We start from the raw sequence: 16,941 nt of genomic DNA, 5'->3' as shown, positions 1-16,941 counted from the left end.
AATGTCGGTTTCTGTGAAGAATCCAGAGGAAATGTCTTGCTTGATGTGTTTTCTCTCCACATGATCCATCTACTCCCCACTCTTAGCTCATTTTTAAACAAAGTAGTTTATTTGTTAATGCCCCCTGTGAATGTGTCAGCACAGTTAATGTGCATTATTGCTTGTGTCGTTTTTTTTTCTCCTCATCATGGTTAGTCATTCTCTTCATCCGGCTTTCTGTGTCTGCCAAGATAGTGTCTAGTCGGGATTTCGCCCGATCCAAAATCGGGGGCTTTTATTTTCCTCCTGGGAGAGCCTCACACAGATTTGTCATGGATTTGATTGTTGGAAATGGTGAATATCGGTACTGGCCATAAGAAAGTGACTTACTATGCTATTTTTTTTTTCTTTTTTTAAATCTGCAAAACATAAAAAATCTTATCTGCCGTTCATAAAGAAAAAATCACACCATTTCTTCTTTCTTTTTTACTATATTATTGGTTTAAAAGAATCAAAATTAGTATTTCTTCACGGCTCTGACATTTTGGTCACAGACATATATTTACTCTCATTTATTTAAGTAAGGCACCAGTTTTGTTCAGTCCGATGTGCTAAAGTTTTAAATTATGAGGGATGTTTGTGAGATAATGAAATATGTTGTACTGATGGTTGTACTCAACATGTCACCATAATTTTACCGGAGGTTTCCAAGGTAACGTAATCAGAGACGCTTACACTACGTGCTGCGATAGCAACTTGATTATTTGCTTGATTAAAACTTCACTGAGCTTTACTGACAGTTTTTTCATAGAATTTTGAAAACAGCAACATGCATTTTATTCCGTCTGACGATGTCATCAGACCACGATCCTGATTTCTGATTATAGCCTTAATATTGTGACATATGTCCTCCACATCCAGTAGCTTAATTCCGTTTATTTAGTTGTTTAGTTGCACATTATGCTCTTGTTGGGAAACAGGAACTGTACGATGTTACTTTGTTGGCAGGGTAGGACAGTCAGTTGTCAAGTGTCACCACAGGGTTCTTGGCATGTAGAATGGGAGACAGAAAAACTGAGGAATCTTTGAGAGGGCAACTTTTCCCAGCCAGAAAGAGAAGCTATTTGTTTTCCACATTTGAGCTTGAGTTACTTAGACAGCGAGAGATTACTTTTTCCTCCATTTTGTTACTTCCGAACATCATTCATTTATCCAATGTCTCTAAAATGGACCTGAAGCTGAACTTGCTGTCGCATAGCATGTGTCTTTGATTTGCTTCAATTTTTTTTCTTAACAGCTTATCAATTAATATTGCTAAAACATATGGCTGCCTATTTAACCATTAACCAATGAGCATATCTTGTTTTATTTCTCCTCTCTTTTTATGCTTGCATTCAGTGGCTTAAAGCCAAGGTAAGAGATAGTTACCTTCTATCTTCCCTTTACCACAATGTATTAAAATTCCATTCTTTCATAATATGCATGCAACTTTCACCCATTTTAAATAACGTAACTGTGAATGGGCATTTTGCTCTGTAATTATGAGATTGGCATTTGTGCTGTCAGCGACAATTGGCACAATGTTAATCAATTGGTTTTAACCGGTCCTTTTCTCTCCAGCAAAATGGAAACAATGCTGCAGGACGAGGAGGAGGGACACTGTCAAGGACCAATCCACCAACCCAGAAACCCCCAAGCCCCCCAATGGCTGGCCGTGGTACCCTGGGGTAAGAGTTGATTAAAAAATAGCGTGTTCATCAATGAGCCCAAGGGTGTTTGTCTGTATGCTTGGTTCTGAATAATGATATCTAATTCAGTACTGTTTATGTGTTTGTACTGCTGCTTGAGTTAGTTAAATGGCCTCTTAAAAGTTTTTTTTTTCTTTTTCTGTACATAGCGCTCATTTAGTCTCCATTCTTAGGTATGGAAAACAGATAATTGTCATTCATTTAAAAACAAACCAAAAAAACAAACAAAAAATTAAATGATTCAATCCCAACGATATTATAAGAGCCCAGGCTTTCATTCCCAGGTACAGTATTTACATTTTTATTAAGGTTTCTTTTCCAAGTGCTTGCATAGGCAAGATCTAAAATGACTGGTAGTAAATACATCATGAACTGAAGTAATCAGTTACTTTAGTACATAATCAATTTTAGATCGATTTCAATCAAGTGTCAAAGTTATGGATTTAGGCATTTCAGTGTAAAAGTAATGGATTACTTTGGTACCTAGGTACTAAAATAATCATTTATATAAATAACTTTAGGGAATTAAACATGGACATTTTAAATATTTGATTACTTTAGTACCTATATTTACCTACCATAATGAATTACTTTAGTTCATAATGCATTTAGTACCAGCCATTTTAGACCCATTTTACCCAAACTCATGAAAAATATATATATACGATATATAAATAAGTACCTGGAATTAAATGTCCGGACTCTTAAAAAAACGCAGGACTACGCCTTTGGGATTGAATGAGTTAAAGGGTGGATTAAACCAGTAGTTCTCAAATGTGGATATGATTAGTCCAGGGGGTATGTGGGATTTTAACAGGGTTTGTGCAGATATTAGCAATTCTCACACCATGCTGTTTGATGCCACCACAGAAACAGGACACTTTTCTTTCAAATTAAGAGCAAATTAATAGGAAGATGAGGCAAGTAATTTCCAAACTGTATTATGATGAAATAAAACAAATTATTTTATACTGCATATCTTCCGGAGTTTCGAAATAATATAAGCCTATAAATTGTGCCAAATTGTTGTTGTTTTTCCATGCAAAATTGCTTGACACTGGTTATTGAGTACTTGACAGAAAAAAAAAAACACAGGGTATATTGGATATCATTGAAAAAAAAGGTACCACTTGTTGGGACTTCTCTGGAAGACACAGAAAACTGAAATCAAGTCATATTCATATTCATTTATCTTTGCCTAGGCGCAATACCCCCTACAAGACACTGGAACCAGTAAAGCCTCCAGTGGTGCCTAATGACTACATGACAAGCCCAGCCAGACTGGGCAGCCAGCAGAGCCCTGCGCGCACAGCCTCACTCAATCAGAGGCCCCGGACACACAGGTAAAGTTGACCACATCTATGCAAACACACTTAATGAAAATTAAATTAGCCTCCTCTGACAAACATTTTTGCTTAGCACACGTTATAGCAAATTATAACAAAAAATATTCATTAATGGAGCTTTTTTAACTTTCTAAATATGAGAGGATAGAGGAACCAATATGAACAGTTAGAAATGTGCACACGTACAGTATCTCTTCTCATTCAGAAAACAATAAAGGCCTGAGGTGGCCGTTCCTGATCAAATAAAATAACTTTTAATTTGTAAAATTTTCCTTGCAAAACTGCACTGCATGATCCCAAGTGCTTTAAGGCCTGGTCAATATGATTTTTAGAGGCAATTTTCAGGAAAAAATACAGGTCACCAATTAATCAGACGGTTTTAAAATTTACAATATAATGATAATATAACATTTGTTTCTCTCTATTGTGTTTCAATGGGCATTATCACTATTCGCTGGCCTGAATTTGTTTTGTTTTGAATGACAGGTGTTTTGAATGATAATTATCAACAAATTTCATGATACAAATTTAAGGATGCAAGACTTTGGCATACTGCATAATGTAGATGGATGTTTGATGAATAATGATATCTATGTTTCCTGCTGTTTCAAACAGATGACTATATGTACATTTAAAAAGTTGGCAAGAATCAGTTATTTTATTGCTTAATTCTGGCCAATGTTTGCCCATTATGTCCAAATGGTTGTTTCTCTCAATCTGACGGGATAGCCAACAGTGTCCTTAGGTTTGTCTCATATATCTTTTTAATAGGTCTTTATTCTTTTATGTGCAGCGGCAGCAGTGGTGGTAGTGGTGGCAGGGAGAACAGTGGAAGCAGTGGAGTGGGTGTCCCCTTGGCCGTCCCAACACCTTCTCCTCCCAGTATGGGCCAAGGTGAGGCCTTGTGGCTCTGAGATACATTCTCTATGCTTTTATTTGAAGTCTGTTGAACATGTTTTCTTATGAAACTAAATAAGACAACAAAGTTTTCAGACTAAAGCGCTATTACTGCTCCTACAGTGGCGACATCTTCTGCGTCGGTGCCACAAGGTCCTGGACTCGGTCCGATCCCCATGTCCCAGTTTGGGACCATCTCTCGGCAGATCTCACGTCATAACTCCTCCACCACCTCCTCAGCCTCCATGGTGTCGGCCACAGGGACGTATCGGCGCGCTCCCTCTGTTTCTTCTCAGCAGCCCCATGTTAACGGCGGGCTAGCATTCACACAAAATTCAGGTGATTGTGGGTTTTTTTGTGTGTTTTTAGGAATTCATTCATTTGTAAGACTTAGGACCCTATTTTGCTCTTCGGGCATACTTCTGGCACAGTGTGCAATCTAAAATTTTGCGCATGTTAGATTTGGGTGAAACGGGGCGTTTGGTGGGACAAAACCAACCGAGTCCGGGCCAATCCCAACTCTATCCCTCATTGGCTTTAGGAGTCAGGATGTGGGTAGAGCAGGCAGTTTGTCGCTGCACAAGTGGCACAATGTTGTGCGCTTTTGCACAGCCGTATCCCTTTGTTTAATTTGTTTTACAGATTAACATATATTTATAAATTATTGTATGATAAAGTCCCAGTTGCATGTTCTTCCCGTGCATGCGTGTCAAATTGCCCTCAGTTGTGATTGTGAGCTTGAATGGGTTGTTTATCTCTGTGTGCCCTGCGATTGGCTGGCATCCAGTCGAGGGTGTTCCCTGCCTACTTACTACCAGCCACCCTAGCAAAGATAAGCGGCTAAAGAAAATGGATGGATGGATGATAAATTAATTCAGAAGGATTGTCACGTTGTCGTCAAATGTATTGTAATATAATTTCCCCCTCAAATGAATTAAAAAAATGGATGATTCTATTCAATCCATTATTTTAATTCATTCATTGAATTAATTTTGAGAATAATTTAGGGTTCAATTGTACGTCTCCCCTGCCCTCCAAAGGTTATGTGTCGACACAAAGTGCTATGAAAACATATATCAAATGGTGACCCCCCCGCCTCTCCTCCTTCTCCCACCGTGTCAGAGTGCTATTGAATTGTTTGTAAAATTATCATAATTATAATTTTTCCAGTGACATGAGTTGTATATATTTAGGGGGATTTTCCCACGTCGCTATCCACCTATCATAGAGCACGGAATCTGTTCACCTCTGCCTACCTCTAATCCACCAAAATCCCATCAGCACCGCCTGCGTCACGTCAATACCATTTGTGCTGCAAAATAGAGCACATTTTAGTTAAATCTAAAATCTAGGCTACCTTTGGAAACCAATATAGCTGTTGTGCCGAACGGTGAGTTCCACCGTGTTTGCCAGTGGGACGTATCCAACCCACCAAATTCACAAACATGCTGAACTAGTCATGTGCTGGCATGAAATGTAAGATGCTCCCCCATTTTTGATAAGCGCAGTTCACAGGGGCAACCATATGTGTGCCGTTACACCCAGACTCGCAAAACTCCACCCCCAAGCACGGTAGACTAGACCTGCGCTGTCACCAAATTGAGGCTGCGCACAGATTTTTGATTGAAATATTAATCAGTGGGCTTTTACAGCAAGGCAAGGAGACAGTTAAGTGCACAACAGCTGCTTGAGAAAAAGAGAAACCCAGGCATTTTGCTTTGTTGTTTGATTGGAGAAAAGCACAGTTTATCTTGGCAGCATCACTCTGAGCCCCTTTCGTCTAATGGCTTTTCTCGCAGGATACATAAAACAGAAAGGGAGGAGGTTTTAGGTCTCATATGGCATGAGATAAAGACCTAGAGCTACATCAGCAGACTACCAAAACTGGGGCATCCTCTTTGAGATTGTTGAGATGTTTTTACAGCGAAGGGACATATGCAGTACATGCTGCCTGGTGTAATGTTGACTTTTTTTACAGTACAAGCAGTCAGATCAATGATGTCTCCTCAAGTGAGTAGAGTGGAGGGCAAATGTGTCTCTACAGTGATTTCTTTGAGATTACAGGCTCCCAGTACAATTCATTCACATACAGTACATGTGTACTGATATATTTATATGAGCATAGCTGCTTTCATATGCCTATTATTTTCTTTGGGTTTATTTTTGAAAAAAAATTTGAAAAAATTTGAAATTTGAAAAAAACAAATCCCAAAATGGGCCTATTTTACAATGCCAGATCACCTCTGTATAAAATGGAGTTTGAGGAGTCAAATAATTGGACACCTGGCTCATAAAGCTTCTTGATGTCATTGTATTTGGCTGTGTCCCTTATTGTGAATTTGGTCTTATGTAGAAACAAATGTAAGATTTGCTTTCCTTGCGATTTCCCTTTCCCAGTGATATATTGTTGTTGTTTCTGGAAGTCAAATCAGTGATTGTTGGGTAAAAGCAGTTTTAAATTCAGTGCTAGTATTCATTTCTATTGGGGATTTTTTTTTAATTACAATATCTCAGGATCTGTTGATCCACTCAATCTGAAATTTTAAATTCTGACTAACCATTTTTATGAATTACCCCGACGCCAAATCTCACTGAAATGGAAGTGTTGGAGTTTTAAAATGCCATTTTTATGGCTGATTTGAGATGGACCCGAAGTTGTTATTGTTTTAACAAATGTATTACATAGTGATCTTTTGGATCCATAAGAAATTCTGAAACTTTTACTGCTGTTTACTTGTTAAAACCATAGCTGTTCACTCATCGGGCAAACAGTCGAGATAAGAACATTTATCATGGAGTTTGCCTATGCTCTAAAACAAACATGTGCCACATTGTTGCTATCCTACAGAGCTATCGCAATCTCACCTCACGCCCATACAGAAGATTGCTGATAATTCCTCTATATGCCCTCCCTCACATACTTAATTGTTCTCTCGTCATTCTTCATTCCTCCCTCTTCGGGGGCCCTATCAAATCCATATGGTGGCTTCGCTCATCACTTGTCCTTTCTCTGTCTACCACATCAACATTCTCTCCGCTGTTGCCTCTCCTCGTCTGGTGGGTTGGCGCTCTAGTGTCTGTTGCTCCTCCGCCTCCTCCGATGGTCCAGCTGACACCACAGATCCCTCTGACCGGCTTTGTGGCCAGAATGCAGGAGAGCAGTAAGTACTCAGTCAATACGTTGCTGCTGGGTGTTGAATTTGCAGATGCGCTTATCACTATGTCACCATGCTACCTTCTAACTGTTATACTTTATTAAATGACGCATCTGAACATTCAATTTGATAACAAGTGCTCGTGTTTTGTTATGACGTATGAGTAGACACACCTTCCCTACACACTCCCAGTGCATGTACTGTTTCTCAGTATCCACATGCTGCTTAATAATGACTCAGCTTGCCTGGCGACTTTTACACTCATACCGCTGCTTGCACTATTTGCCCGGTCCCTGGGATGTCTGTCTGTTGCCATGGCAATGGATCACATAAAGCTTGCGACCTGTTCTAGCTCCAGTGAGGGGTGAAAATGTGATGTGACGCCAGTTCCCGTTCCATCATTTGCCTATTTGCAGAAATACCGGGTTGATATCTATAATACAACACCGCACACTGAATGTCCAATAGACTTCTTGAGTTTGTATTAAAAAAAAAAAAAGAAGCTTTTATAACAGTTGCAATGTAGCAATCAGTGTTGGTTGACATTGTCAGCGATTCATTCATGTTATGATGTTTATATTGTATAGGTGTGTACACTACACCCTACTGCAAGCAATCCGCACCTCAATACGAGAACTGTAATAGTAATACAAATAATAATGCTGTAACATGCTGCCCCAGATTTTAAACATGTGAATTATGTTGCCCTCTACTGAGCAGAAAGATCACTGCATCCTTTTAATTCATCTTCGTTTTTAACGAGGTTGCTGCAAATTTATAGGGACTTAATATTGCTGAATTAATTGCGTGATATAATTAGTTGCCTTGATTATCATCAGATAAAATATGAAAATGTGCACTTTGGCACTCTTTACCCATCGTTAATACAGCACACCATTTTACAATGCTTACACATGTGGAAAATGTTCAATTCTAGCCATCTATGTTCCGTGACTGCGCTCATTATAGTGTCGGGTGAGTTGTCTGTGCAAGAGGACGAGGTTCAACCAGGGTTTGGTCGCCATGGCACAGGTAGAGCAACAACCACTCACATTCACAGCCCATTTGGAGTCCGCATTTAAATGAGGATAAATGTTTTGCGGGTGTGGGAGGAAGCCAAACGACCCAGAGGAAAAATGCACTCAAGCACAGAGAAAACATACAAACTTGGCGAAGGATGTCCGGAGCTCGGATTCAAACCTCAGAACTGATTTGCTAACCATGTGTTTATCTTGCCATCAACAATCTAAAGCAAATGAATATATAGACCTCCAAATCATGACAGTACTATTTAAAAAAACAAACAAAAAAACCTTTTTCCAATTCTCAAAACTTTTCCTCGAGTGTTTTTGCTTTTTCAGTGTTGTTCATTTTGATTCCACTTTGACTTTTGTTTTTTGAATTCAGTTATTTGAAAGGAACTTTTCTAATATCTGTTTTTAATTCTTGAAAATATTTTAGTTTGGTTTTAACATTATTTTTTTTTCTAAGATACAGTATGGAGTTTTTGTCGAGATAAAAAGTGAAAGGTATTATCTAAGCCTAAACAGTCAAAATGAAACTAAATATGAAGTGGAGTAAACTACAATTCCCAAATGAGTGTTCTTTTTTTAACCAAATCTAATACATTTAAAATATTCCCAATAGCTCATCTATGATATTAGCTGGCAAAAGACTAAAACAAACTTGCTTTTTGTTTCGATTTTGCTTAATGACATATTTTTCTTTCAGTTTAGGTTTTTTCCCTAGTTTCCATGAAGTATAAAGTAATAATAACTTGTGCTCTTGTTCACCTCCAGTAACAGACAGCCCAGCTCCACCTCCTCCGCCTCCACCCGAAGACATTGGTGTGTTTGAGGAGCCCTCACCCCCACCCCCCCCTCCGCCTGTCGACTATGAAGAAGAAGAGGCTGCAGTTGTACATTACAGTGACCCCTATGCTGATGGAGATCCCCACTGGGCCCCTAAGGCCTATTTAGAGAAAGGTTTGTTTAAACAAACTCGTTTTTGACGAGTGCGCACGTTTTTTTTTTGTTTTTTTTTAATGCTATCTTCTGTCATTTTGTAGTTGTGGCCATCTATGATTATAGCAAGGACAAGGAAGATGAACTGTCCTTCATGGAAGGGGCCATCATTTATATCATCAAGAAGAATGACGACGGCTGGTTTGAAGGCGTCTGCAACGGCGTCACCGGACTATTCCCGGGAAACTACGTCGAGTCCATCATGCACTATGCTGATTAGTCAGAAATCGCTCCTAAAATGGGCTCTAAGGTAAACCAGTGAAGGTGTACAGATGAATGCGGATCTTACAGCTCTCATCTCTCCTTTTCAATGAAGTGCCATGGCAAAATGTTTGGAAATTTAACATTCTGGATTGGGAGAAGCACAATGGCTGCGAGTTCTGTTAGTTTACACTGTTGACATGAAGGGGGATCAGCGCAGCAGTTTTTATTCCAAACTTCAACTGTTTGCCTCATCAGAAGTGAGAAGGCTGAATATTTGTAAATGTTTGTGTGAATATGTTAGTGCAGCACAGCCAGTGTCATATTTGCAGTGATAAACCCCAGTTCTTCCACAAGGTGTTGCATCACTGGGAATTCAACTTATCAGTGTGTTAGTGCGGCCTCTTGCAGACCGGCCACATTCCAAAGCCGTTCCTGAAAATTCCATTCTACCTTATCAAGACTGAAGTTGGAAAAAAAAAAAAAAACAGAGAAAAACATCATCATGAAGTGCTTTGGCACACAACTGAATGTCAAAACTTTCAGGGATTCATTGCGATATCACCTAAAACACTGAAAATGTTTTCATTCAGGGTGCATACAGCACTGGAATGATCGACAACCGTTTACAATGAACCAAACCTCATGCTTTTCAAATGCGAGTAAAATCAGACTACCTGGATAAAATCCCCTATAAATGCACGAAGAACTCCATACAGAAAGTTTAGAGCCCAGCTTTGAGCTCAGAACCTTTCATTGTGTGGCATTCTAGCCACCCGCAACGGACAAAAAAATACACATTGTGTCACCACTTACTGTACCAGCTCTTCTGAAAAGTACATTACACATTTTCTAATGTTTTAGATGATATTTGTAGGATCCCTTTAAAATGGTGAACTGGGTATATGTAGAAAACGAACAAACTAAACAAGCACTCCTTATTCTTCGCTCTAACTTGTACATAAAGTGTGACGTGAGGAGCTAACAGTACAGTAAAGTGCGTTTGTCTGTGTTTGATTTCCCCCTTGTGAATTTCCATCCGTTTCAGTGGAGGTGGTGCCAAGAGTAGATTACACATTTTGATTATTTTGACTTGAATGTGCATTTTCTTCATCGGCCAACAGTGCCGTCGAATGCGTACCGTGGTAACCGTCAGGCAAACTTGTCATTGCCACTGCATATTACTGATGTGCTGTCCAGCCACTGTAGCAAAGTCGTGTCTTGTCTTGAAGTACGTGAAGCAGTGAGTGTGCGCGAGAACGCCGTGTATGAATAGCTGCGCTGTTTTGGTCCTGTCATTTTCGGACTGCATCAGACTACAATCTTACACATACTGTACCTGTTGCCTGCTGGTTGAGAGCTTGCTGTTGTGGTGCTTTACATTGGTGCTTAACAAACAGTAATCATCAACCCAAAAAAACCTCAAATCAAAATTGAAATGTAACATGGTAGCCTTGTTTGTGTGTGTGCGTGAGTGTGTTTTTTTTCTCTCTCTAGTGGGTGAACAGTCACCCAAGTCGATTGTCTCTGCAATATTGTGAATGTAGTTGATTTAAGAGCGGTGTGATTGGCACAAAGTTCAAACTGTATGGACAGAAGTATGGTAGCCCTGAAGTGAAAGTCACAAAAAACAAATTACTTTAGGAAAAAAAATGTAATTGCAAACATAAATCAAAAGCACATTAAGGAAAACGAAGCAAACGCAAATCAAGGATCACAAATGAAACAAACAAAAGAAAATTATTGGCAAGCAAAACACGAAAACACATGACTAAAGATGAAACAAAAGCATATCAAAAATCACAAAAAAGAAATCAAAAAATGAAAATAAAAGCACATTGCACAAGATGAACCACTAATCAAAAGTCAAACAGAAAAATAAAAGAATATGAATGAAAAACACCGTAGAGGATGAATATTCAAAAAAAAAAAAAAACTAAATGCAAAAAACGCAAAAACACATTACGATACACAATTACATTACATTCATGATTGTATTTTTGTCTTTTGTAATGTTGTTGTTCTATTTTTGTTTTTTTTTGCGATATATAATTTGCATTTAGGTGGCACAGTGCGGTGCCGCGATCACGGTTTTGATCCCAGCTCTGGCCTTCCTGTGGGGAGTTTGCATGTTCTCCCCGTGCCTGCATGGATTTTCTCTGGGCACTTCTGTTTTCTTCCACATTCGCCAAAACATGCATGTTACTCATATTAGACACTTCAAATTGCCCTTAGATGTTTTTGTGAGTGTAAATGATTGTTTGTCTTTGTGAGCCACATGGTCGGCTGGCAACCAGTTCAGGGTGTACCCCGCCTACTGCCCAAAGACTGCTGGGATAGGCTCCAGTACTCCTGACTAATGATAATAAGCGGATAAGAAAAGGAATGGGCAATTTGTGGTTGTATTTTGTGATTTTGTATTTTGTTTGCAATTCATTTTCTTTGTGATTATTGAATTTGCTGAGGTGTTTCATCTTGCGTTTTAGGTTTTACGCTGTGATTAATTTGTTTGTTTTTTGTTTGTGATTTTTGATTTGTGTTGAGGTTCTCCACGATTCATTTTGTTTGTAATTACTTTTCTTTTGTGTTTTAGTTCTTTGTTTCTAATATTTGGACTTCAGGGCCACCATACGCAATTATTGGGGCTCACATTTCCAAATAATCTCCTAAAATCAGATGTATAGTATTTAAGTACCAATAGTTCAAAGGGTGTGCTTTAACCCACAAGGGATCTAACCATTCGTTGAGTGGCTATATTTGAAAAACTTTTTTCCATACAGTGTATGTCATGAGCTGCACACAAAAACCCCAATGCAGCACATAACAAGACTCTTCACATAGTTGCTGCTATTTAAAACAGAATACCTGGTAAGTGGTAACCTGCTGTCTGATGCTATTAAACAATCATATACAGCTCTTCACATAAATGAGTACACCTCAAGTTTCCTTTCAGAATCAATATATAACTGGTATCGAGTCTGTACAATGTTTTGGCCCAACGCCCGAATTTTCTCACCACTTGTAGCCATGTAATGGTAGATGCGCGTCACATGGCCGAGTTAGTTGCTGTCAATACCCCCACAGATGTGCACCTTTGATTGTAAATAAGATGTGTTGATTTGCATAGACAAAAAAAATGGCTACACGTTGTAAGCCTAAAAAGACAACTATAAATATAAAATTAATTGAATTCCCAACATTTTCAATTATGTTGGGTTGAGTTTTCATCAGAATTTTGAAAAACTTCCAGTTTCTTCCAGAGTTTTTATTATAATTTTCAATGGGGGTGCACCCATTTATGTTGAGAACTTTATGCTAATGGGGCTTAATTGTGAACTTTAGTTCAGAAAATGAACAAAAGTGAACAAAAACATGCTGCCAATTCAGTATTTATTCATCCACATGCATGAACATTTGTAAACGGTGAACACATCCCATTTATGATTGTACTTTTCCATCATGCTGTGACTTGTGCTGAAGTAACTAAAATTACTTTTCTATGTATTTCTAGCTTTGCATTCCACTTGTTTTTACATCTACTGTGTGTTTGGAGCAACGGGCAAACATTTGCTCGCAATTTGTATGTAACAAATTTATTTATACTTTTTCATAGAGAAATCATGAGGCAACCACTGGTGTGCAGAATTTTGTAACGTTTTTCGCGTAACATTTCAGGGCATCAGAGGTGTTGACGCCCACTTTTTTTTTATGTCTGTGTCTTTCGTATGGCGGGGAAAAAGTTTGGTAACATAAGTGTTCATGAGAAGACAACTGAAAATTTGTCTGCTCCCAGTTTGTACATAAATTGTGTTCATTGAAATTCGTGTACAGTCTTTTTGTAATAAACACTTCATTGAAAGAAAATGTGAATTCCCTTTTTTTTTTTATCTTTTGAGAAACTGAGATCCAAGTCATTTTACCTTTAAGTACGATAAACGTTTCAGATGGAGTGCAATACAAAAACGTTCCAGTTAATCTTTGCTCCAATTTCAACCATTTCAAATCCACAGGATTTTGTGTACCTTGTTCCCGTTATGTTTGCCGTCTTGTAGCACATTGACTTGTAGTTTTCTTTCAATCAAGCAGGGGGCAGAGTGAGCCAAGCCGGCGCACAGTAAACCTTAGTTACGGTTGCATTTTTTTAACGAAAGAAATTGGGAGCCCAGAGAACTCCATGTTCTCATGTTTATCGTTTTTTTATGTCTTTTATGGAGTTTTGTTCCTCTCCTTTTGGTGACCTATTGTCACATCGTGTTCTTAAAAAAAAAAAAAACAACTGTGTGAAATCACTCTTTTGGTTTTCACTAATTAGTTATCCCGCCGTTGTCACCAAGCAGCATTTTTTTTAATTAAATAAATAAATAGACTGTATTACTTGATATAGAAAAAAAAGCAAACGTATTAGTGTATAGTGTCCTGGACCCTTGAGACCAGTAAGTAAAAGGATACAGTGGGGGTTCAAAGTTCGTGCACCCTGGATAAAAATCAGTATAAATCTCCAAACAGATGCTAAGGGAAGATAGAAAAGTCTCTAAAAGGTATTACTTTACAGATGAGGAACATGCAAACAAATGTAAACATGTAATCATGTTCAAGAACAACAGGAAATGTTTGACAGCCGTAATTGCTCGCGAGGGTTTTTCCTTCTTGTGTTAAAATACGTATGAACTCCCCTTAAATACAAATAAATTCCTGGAAAAAGTATACAGTGTAATTTCCTGCTTTATGTTTGGGTTATTTTGGTATTTTCTTTTTTGATTAGGTCTCTAACAGTAACCGTTTTTTTTGTTTGTTTGTTTTTTTCTTTTTTTTGAGGGGTGGGGGGGGGCAGGAGTAAAGTAGAAACTGGATCAAATCCGGTCAAGTGGTATTAGTTTAAATCCGTTTGTTTCCCCTACTCCGACAGTCTAATCACAATTATGTTTTCACAAACTGTAGTTACAGCATATGGCATGGAGGAGTTCACTCCAATGACGTTTATGTCTGATGTCATAATGATGGCAGATCCTGTTCTTTGGATTGCTCTCATTCAGCTAATGTGCATGATAATGACTCAAACCTCGGGCTGTGATTGCCTCAGTCAGATGTATGTGATGTTTTTCTTGGCTAGTCACTCTTATACAATAAGAGGCTTATACGCTTTACTCGGAATCTGTGGCCAGGACCCGTGGTCAAATCCAGATGCGATGACCTCACATCAATGTGTCACCCTAGAGTTTTTGTATTTTTTTTTTTAAACTTTAAAGGCAGCCGGCCTGACCAGATCATTCCCAGATTGGTGAGGTACACTACAAGCGATTTGCCCCATCACCTCCTGTAACCTTCTGCAACTTCAAAAACGTCATTCTCAGGCCATGCGGCTAGAGCTCATCTCATGTGACCATATTTTGAGGAAGAATGTAACAAAAGTTAATTCACATCATACTGCCTTGTGTATTCCCCCTCACAATGAAATGACCAAATGACCAAGCTATTATGGTACGCTACATTACGAGATATTTAAAAATGTTGACTCTTAAAATAGTCAGATAAATGGGACAGACCCACGTGCGTTACCAATGAGTTCCATACCATTCCGGATCAAGAGAGGCAGGTTCTGCATTAGTTCAAGTGTAAGCGGAGGTCGCACTAAATACGTAATCCTGTAGAAGTTTTTTGTTTGTGTGTTATTTATTTTTTTGTTATCTGACAATTTGGACATTGCTATTCAAAACAAACAAACACTCACGCTTTACAATTCATCATGCGTTTTCATTTCAGTTTTCAAATTATAAAGTAGAAGACAAAGCCTTTATGGTGCAGATATGGTGCAGCAACTACAACTATGCATGTGTTTTCATTCCTAGAAAATAGAAAAGAAAAATACTACAAAAAAACTATGCAAAAAACAACAACTAAGTAATGCAGTGTAGAAGAGGCATTATACATTAACTGCAAGTGTGGCAAATTCCAGTGATTTCAACAGTTAAACAAGTAACAATGCTTAGTGATGGCTCCAACAAAAGGAAGAACACATCTGCAGACTGACATCCTGCAGGGTGCACAGCTGCTTATGATACAAACTTAAACTGAAACCTGCCTTTCTGATTTATTTATCATCATTATCCTATTAGGTCATTGCAGCTTACACAGGCAGCACAAGGGCTCAAATTAATCAAATTTCATGCTATTGATGTTTATGAGTTCAGTTATAAAAAAAGAAAACTTGCATCCATTAGAGAGCTGATCATTTTAAAACATGCATTTGCTGAAATAGCACAATTGAATATGTGGATTTCACATGTGGAAAACTAGATTTAGTTTGTTTCACAGTCGCTTCATGTTTATATCGACCTAGAATACAGAGCATAGGTCTTCAAACATGGCTCGGTTATTTGCAATCTTGAAAACGTTTCCTACGCTCTTAGGGCTCATTTTATTTACATACACTATAAACAGAGTCCATTAAACTATAATGTGGTCTGATGAGATTCACATGAACGTGCCATTTGGATCAATGAGATGAACTTTCATCAATTTCCCAAGTATGTTTTGCCAGTAATGTTTTTCACCAGCCTGATATACTTGTCAAATACATTGGTTGAGACCCAGCACACTCACATTAAAATCAATCCAATGGTTTTTTTTTCTTTAATATGTCACCTGTTTACATGTTTGCCTTACACAAAGTGCTTGCCCCAAGCGTTGGCTAATCAAAGAATGTCTATAAAGTCCATGCTCTCATTAAAAAGATTGCTGACGCTTTTTCATTCTGTGGTCTCACAAATGAACTAAGACAGAACTGGCGGCAAACAGACAGATGCCAAAGCCAAGAGCGTAGTATTGAAGAGTGTTTTATTGAGACTGAGTTGCATGAAAGGAGTCCCAAAGTGTTTCCTGTACGCAGTAAACTCAACATGGTTTCCCTTTCGTGTGGTGGGGAGCTTCTCGCTGTTTTCTCATTATTCTCTACTGGCTGATATGAAATGTAGCTGACGGGTCGGAAAATTAACTCTTGAATAGGGTAGAGAAACTCAGTATTGTACATATTAGTACTGGCCATTTAAAATTATACTTGGAGATGCAATTTGTACAACTTTGTGAGGACACATTTGAGCGGGAGCTCAAAAGAGCAGGAGAGGAGTAAGAAGCATTCAATCGTATTTTGTTTGAAGTATAATGTTGATAAAAATGAATTTTGGATTGAGTTTTTTGTATGCAGTATTCAGTTTACAGCAAGGCGCTTTTGGTGTCTATTCAAAATGCGGTCCTTCCGCTACAGGATGTTTTAATATTGAAAGCACACTAGCTTTGTAAACAGAGAGATATACACACTCGTATTTTTCACCTTTGAGAAATTCCGTGCACCACATCACTTCTCAAAGCACAAAACCTGACTATGAGTGTTTCGGTAGATCTGGTAGCCATGTAATTCGGAGCAGAACAGCCCCAATGCATACAGTATGTTTTGTGGTGTGACTTGGCTGAGTGGCATGTCCGGGAAAGCTACGGGTTAATTTAAGACTGGAAGCAAAAGCTGTTGCCAATTAGGTGCAGTGAACACCACATGTGGGCCATGCATGCAGCTTTCTCTAGTAGGAGCAAAAGGGGG

General features: G+C 38.5%; 1 protein-coding gene across 3 annotated transcripts in view; it reads left to right on the top strand.

Moving 5' to 3' along the window:
* The window catches only part of LOC148414964 (abl interactor 1-like), a 21,160-nt gene extending 7,952 nt beyond the window's left edge, over positions 1-13,208 (top strand). The window contains exons 4-11 of one of the 3 annotated variants that reach the window (XM_088429996.1): positions 1,378-1,392; positions 1,600-1,706; positions 2,930-3,070; positions 3,867-3,967; positions 4,094-4,309; positions 7,045-7,131; positions 8,925-9,110; positions 9,194-13,208. In XM_088429996.1, the coding sequence (XP_088286122.1) occupies positions 1,378-1,392; positions 1,600-1,706; positions 2,930-3,070; positions 3,867-3,967; positions 4,094-4,309; positions 7,045-7,131; positions 8,925-9,110; positions 9,194-9,369 (1,029 nt within the window). In that variant the 3' untranslated portion in view covers positions 9,370-13,208. The remainder of the gene's footprint in view (positions 1-1,377; positions 1,393-1,599; positions 1,707-2,929; positions 3,071-3,866; positions 3,968-4,093; positions 4,310-7,044; positions 7,132-8,924; positions 9,111-9,193) is intronic. The other 2 variants (XM_088429998.1, XM_088429999.1) reach the window with 2 other exon arrangements.
* Positions 13,209-16,941: the final 3,733 nt, after the last annotated feature.

The sequence above is a fragment of the Hippichthys cyanospilos genome, chromosome 12 (genome assembly GCF_059441005.1).
Source record: "Hippichthys cyanospilos isolate Australia breed blue-spotted pipefish chromosome 12, RoL_Hcya_1.0, whole genome shotgun sequence".
NCBI lineage: Eukaryota > Metazoa > Chordata > Actinopteri > Syngnathiformes > Syngnathidae > Hippichthys > Hippichthys cyanospilos.
This window is presented reverse-complemented; position numbering and strand designations above follow the sequence as displayed.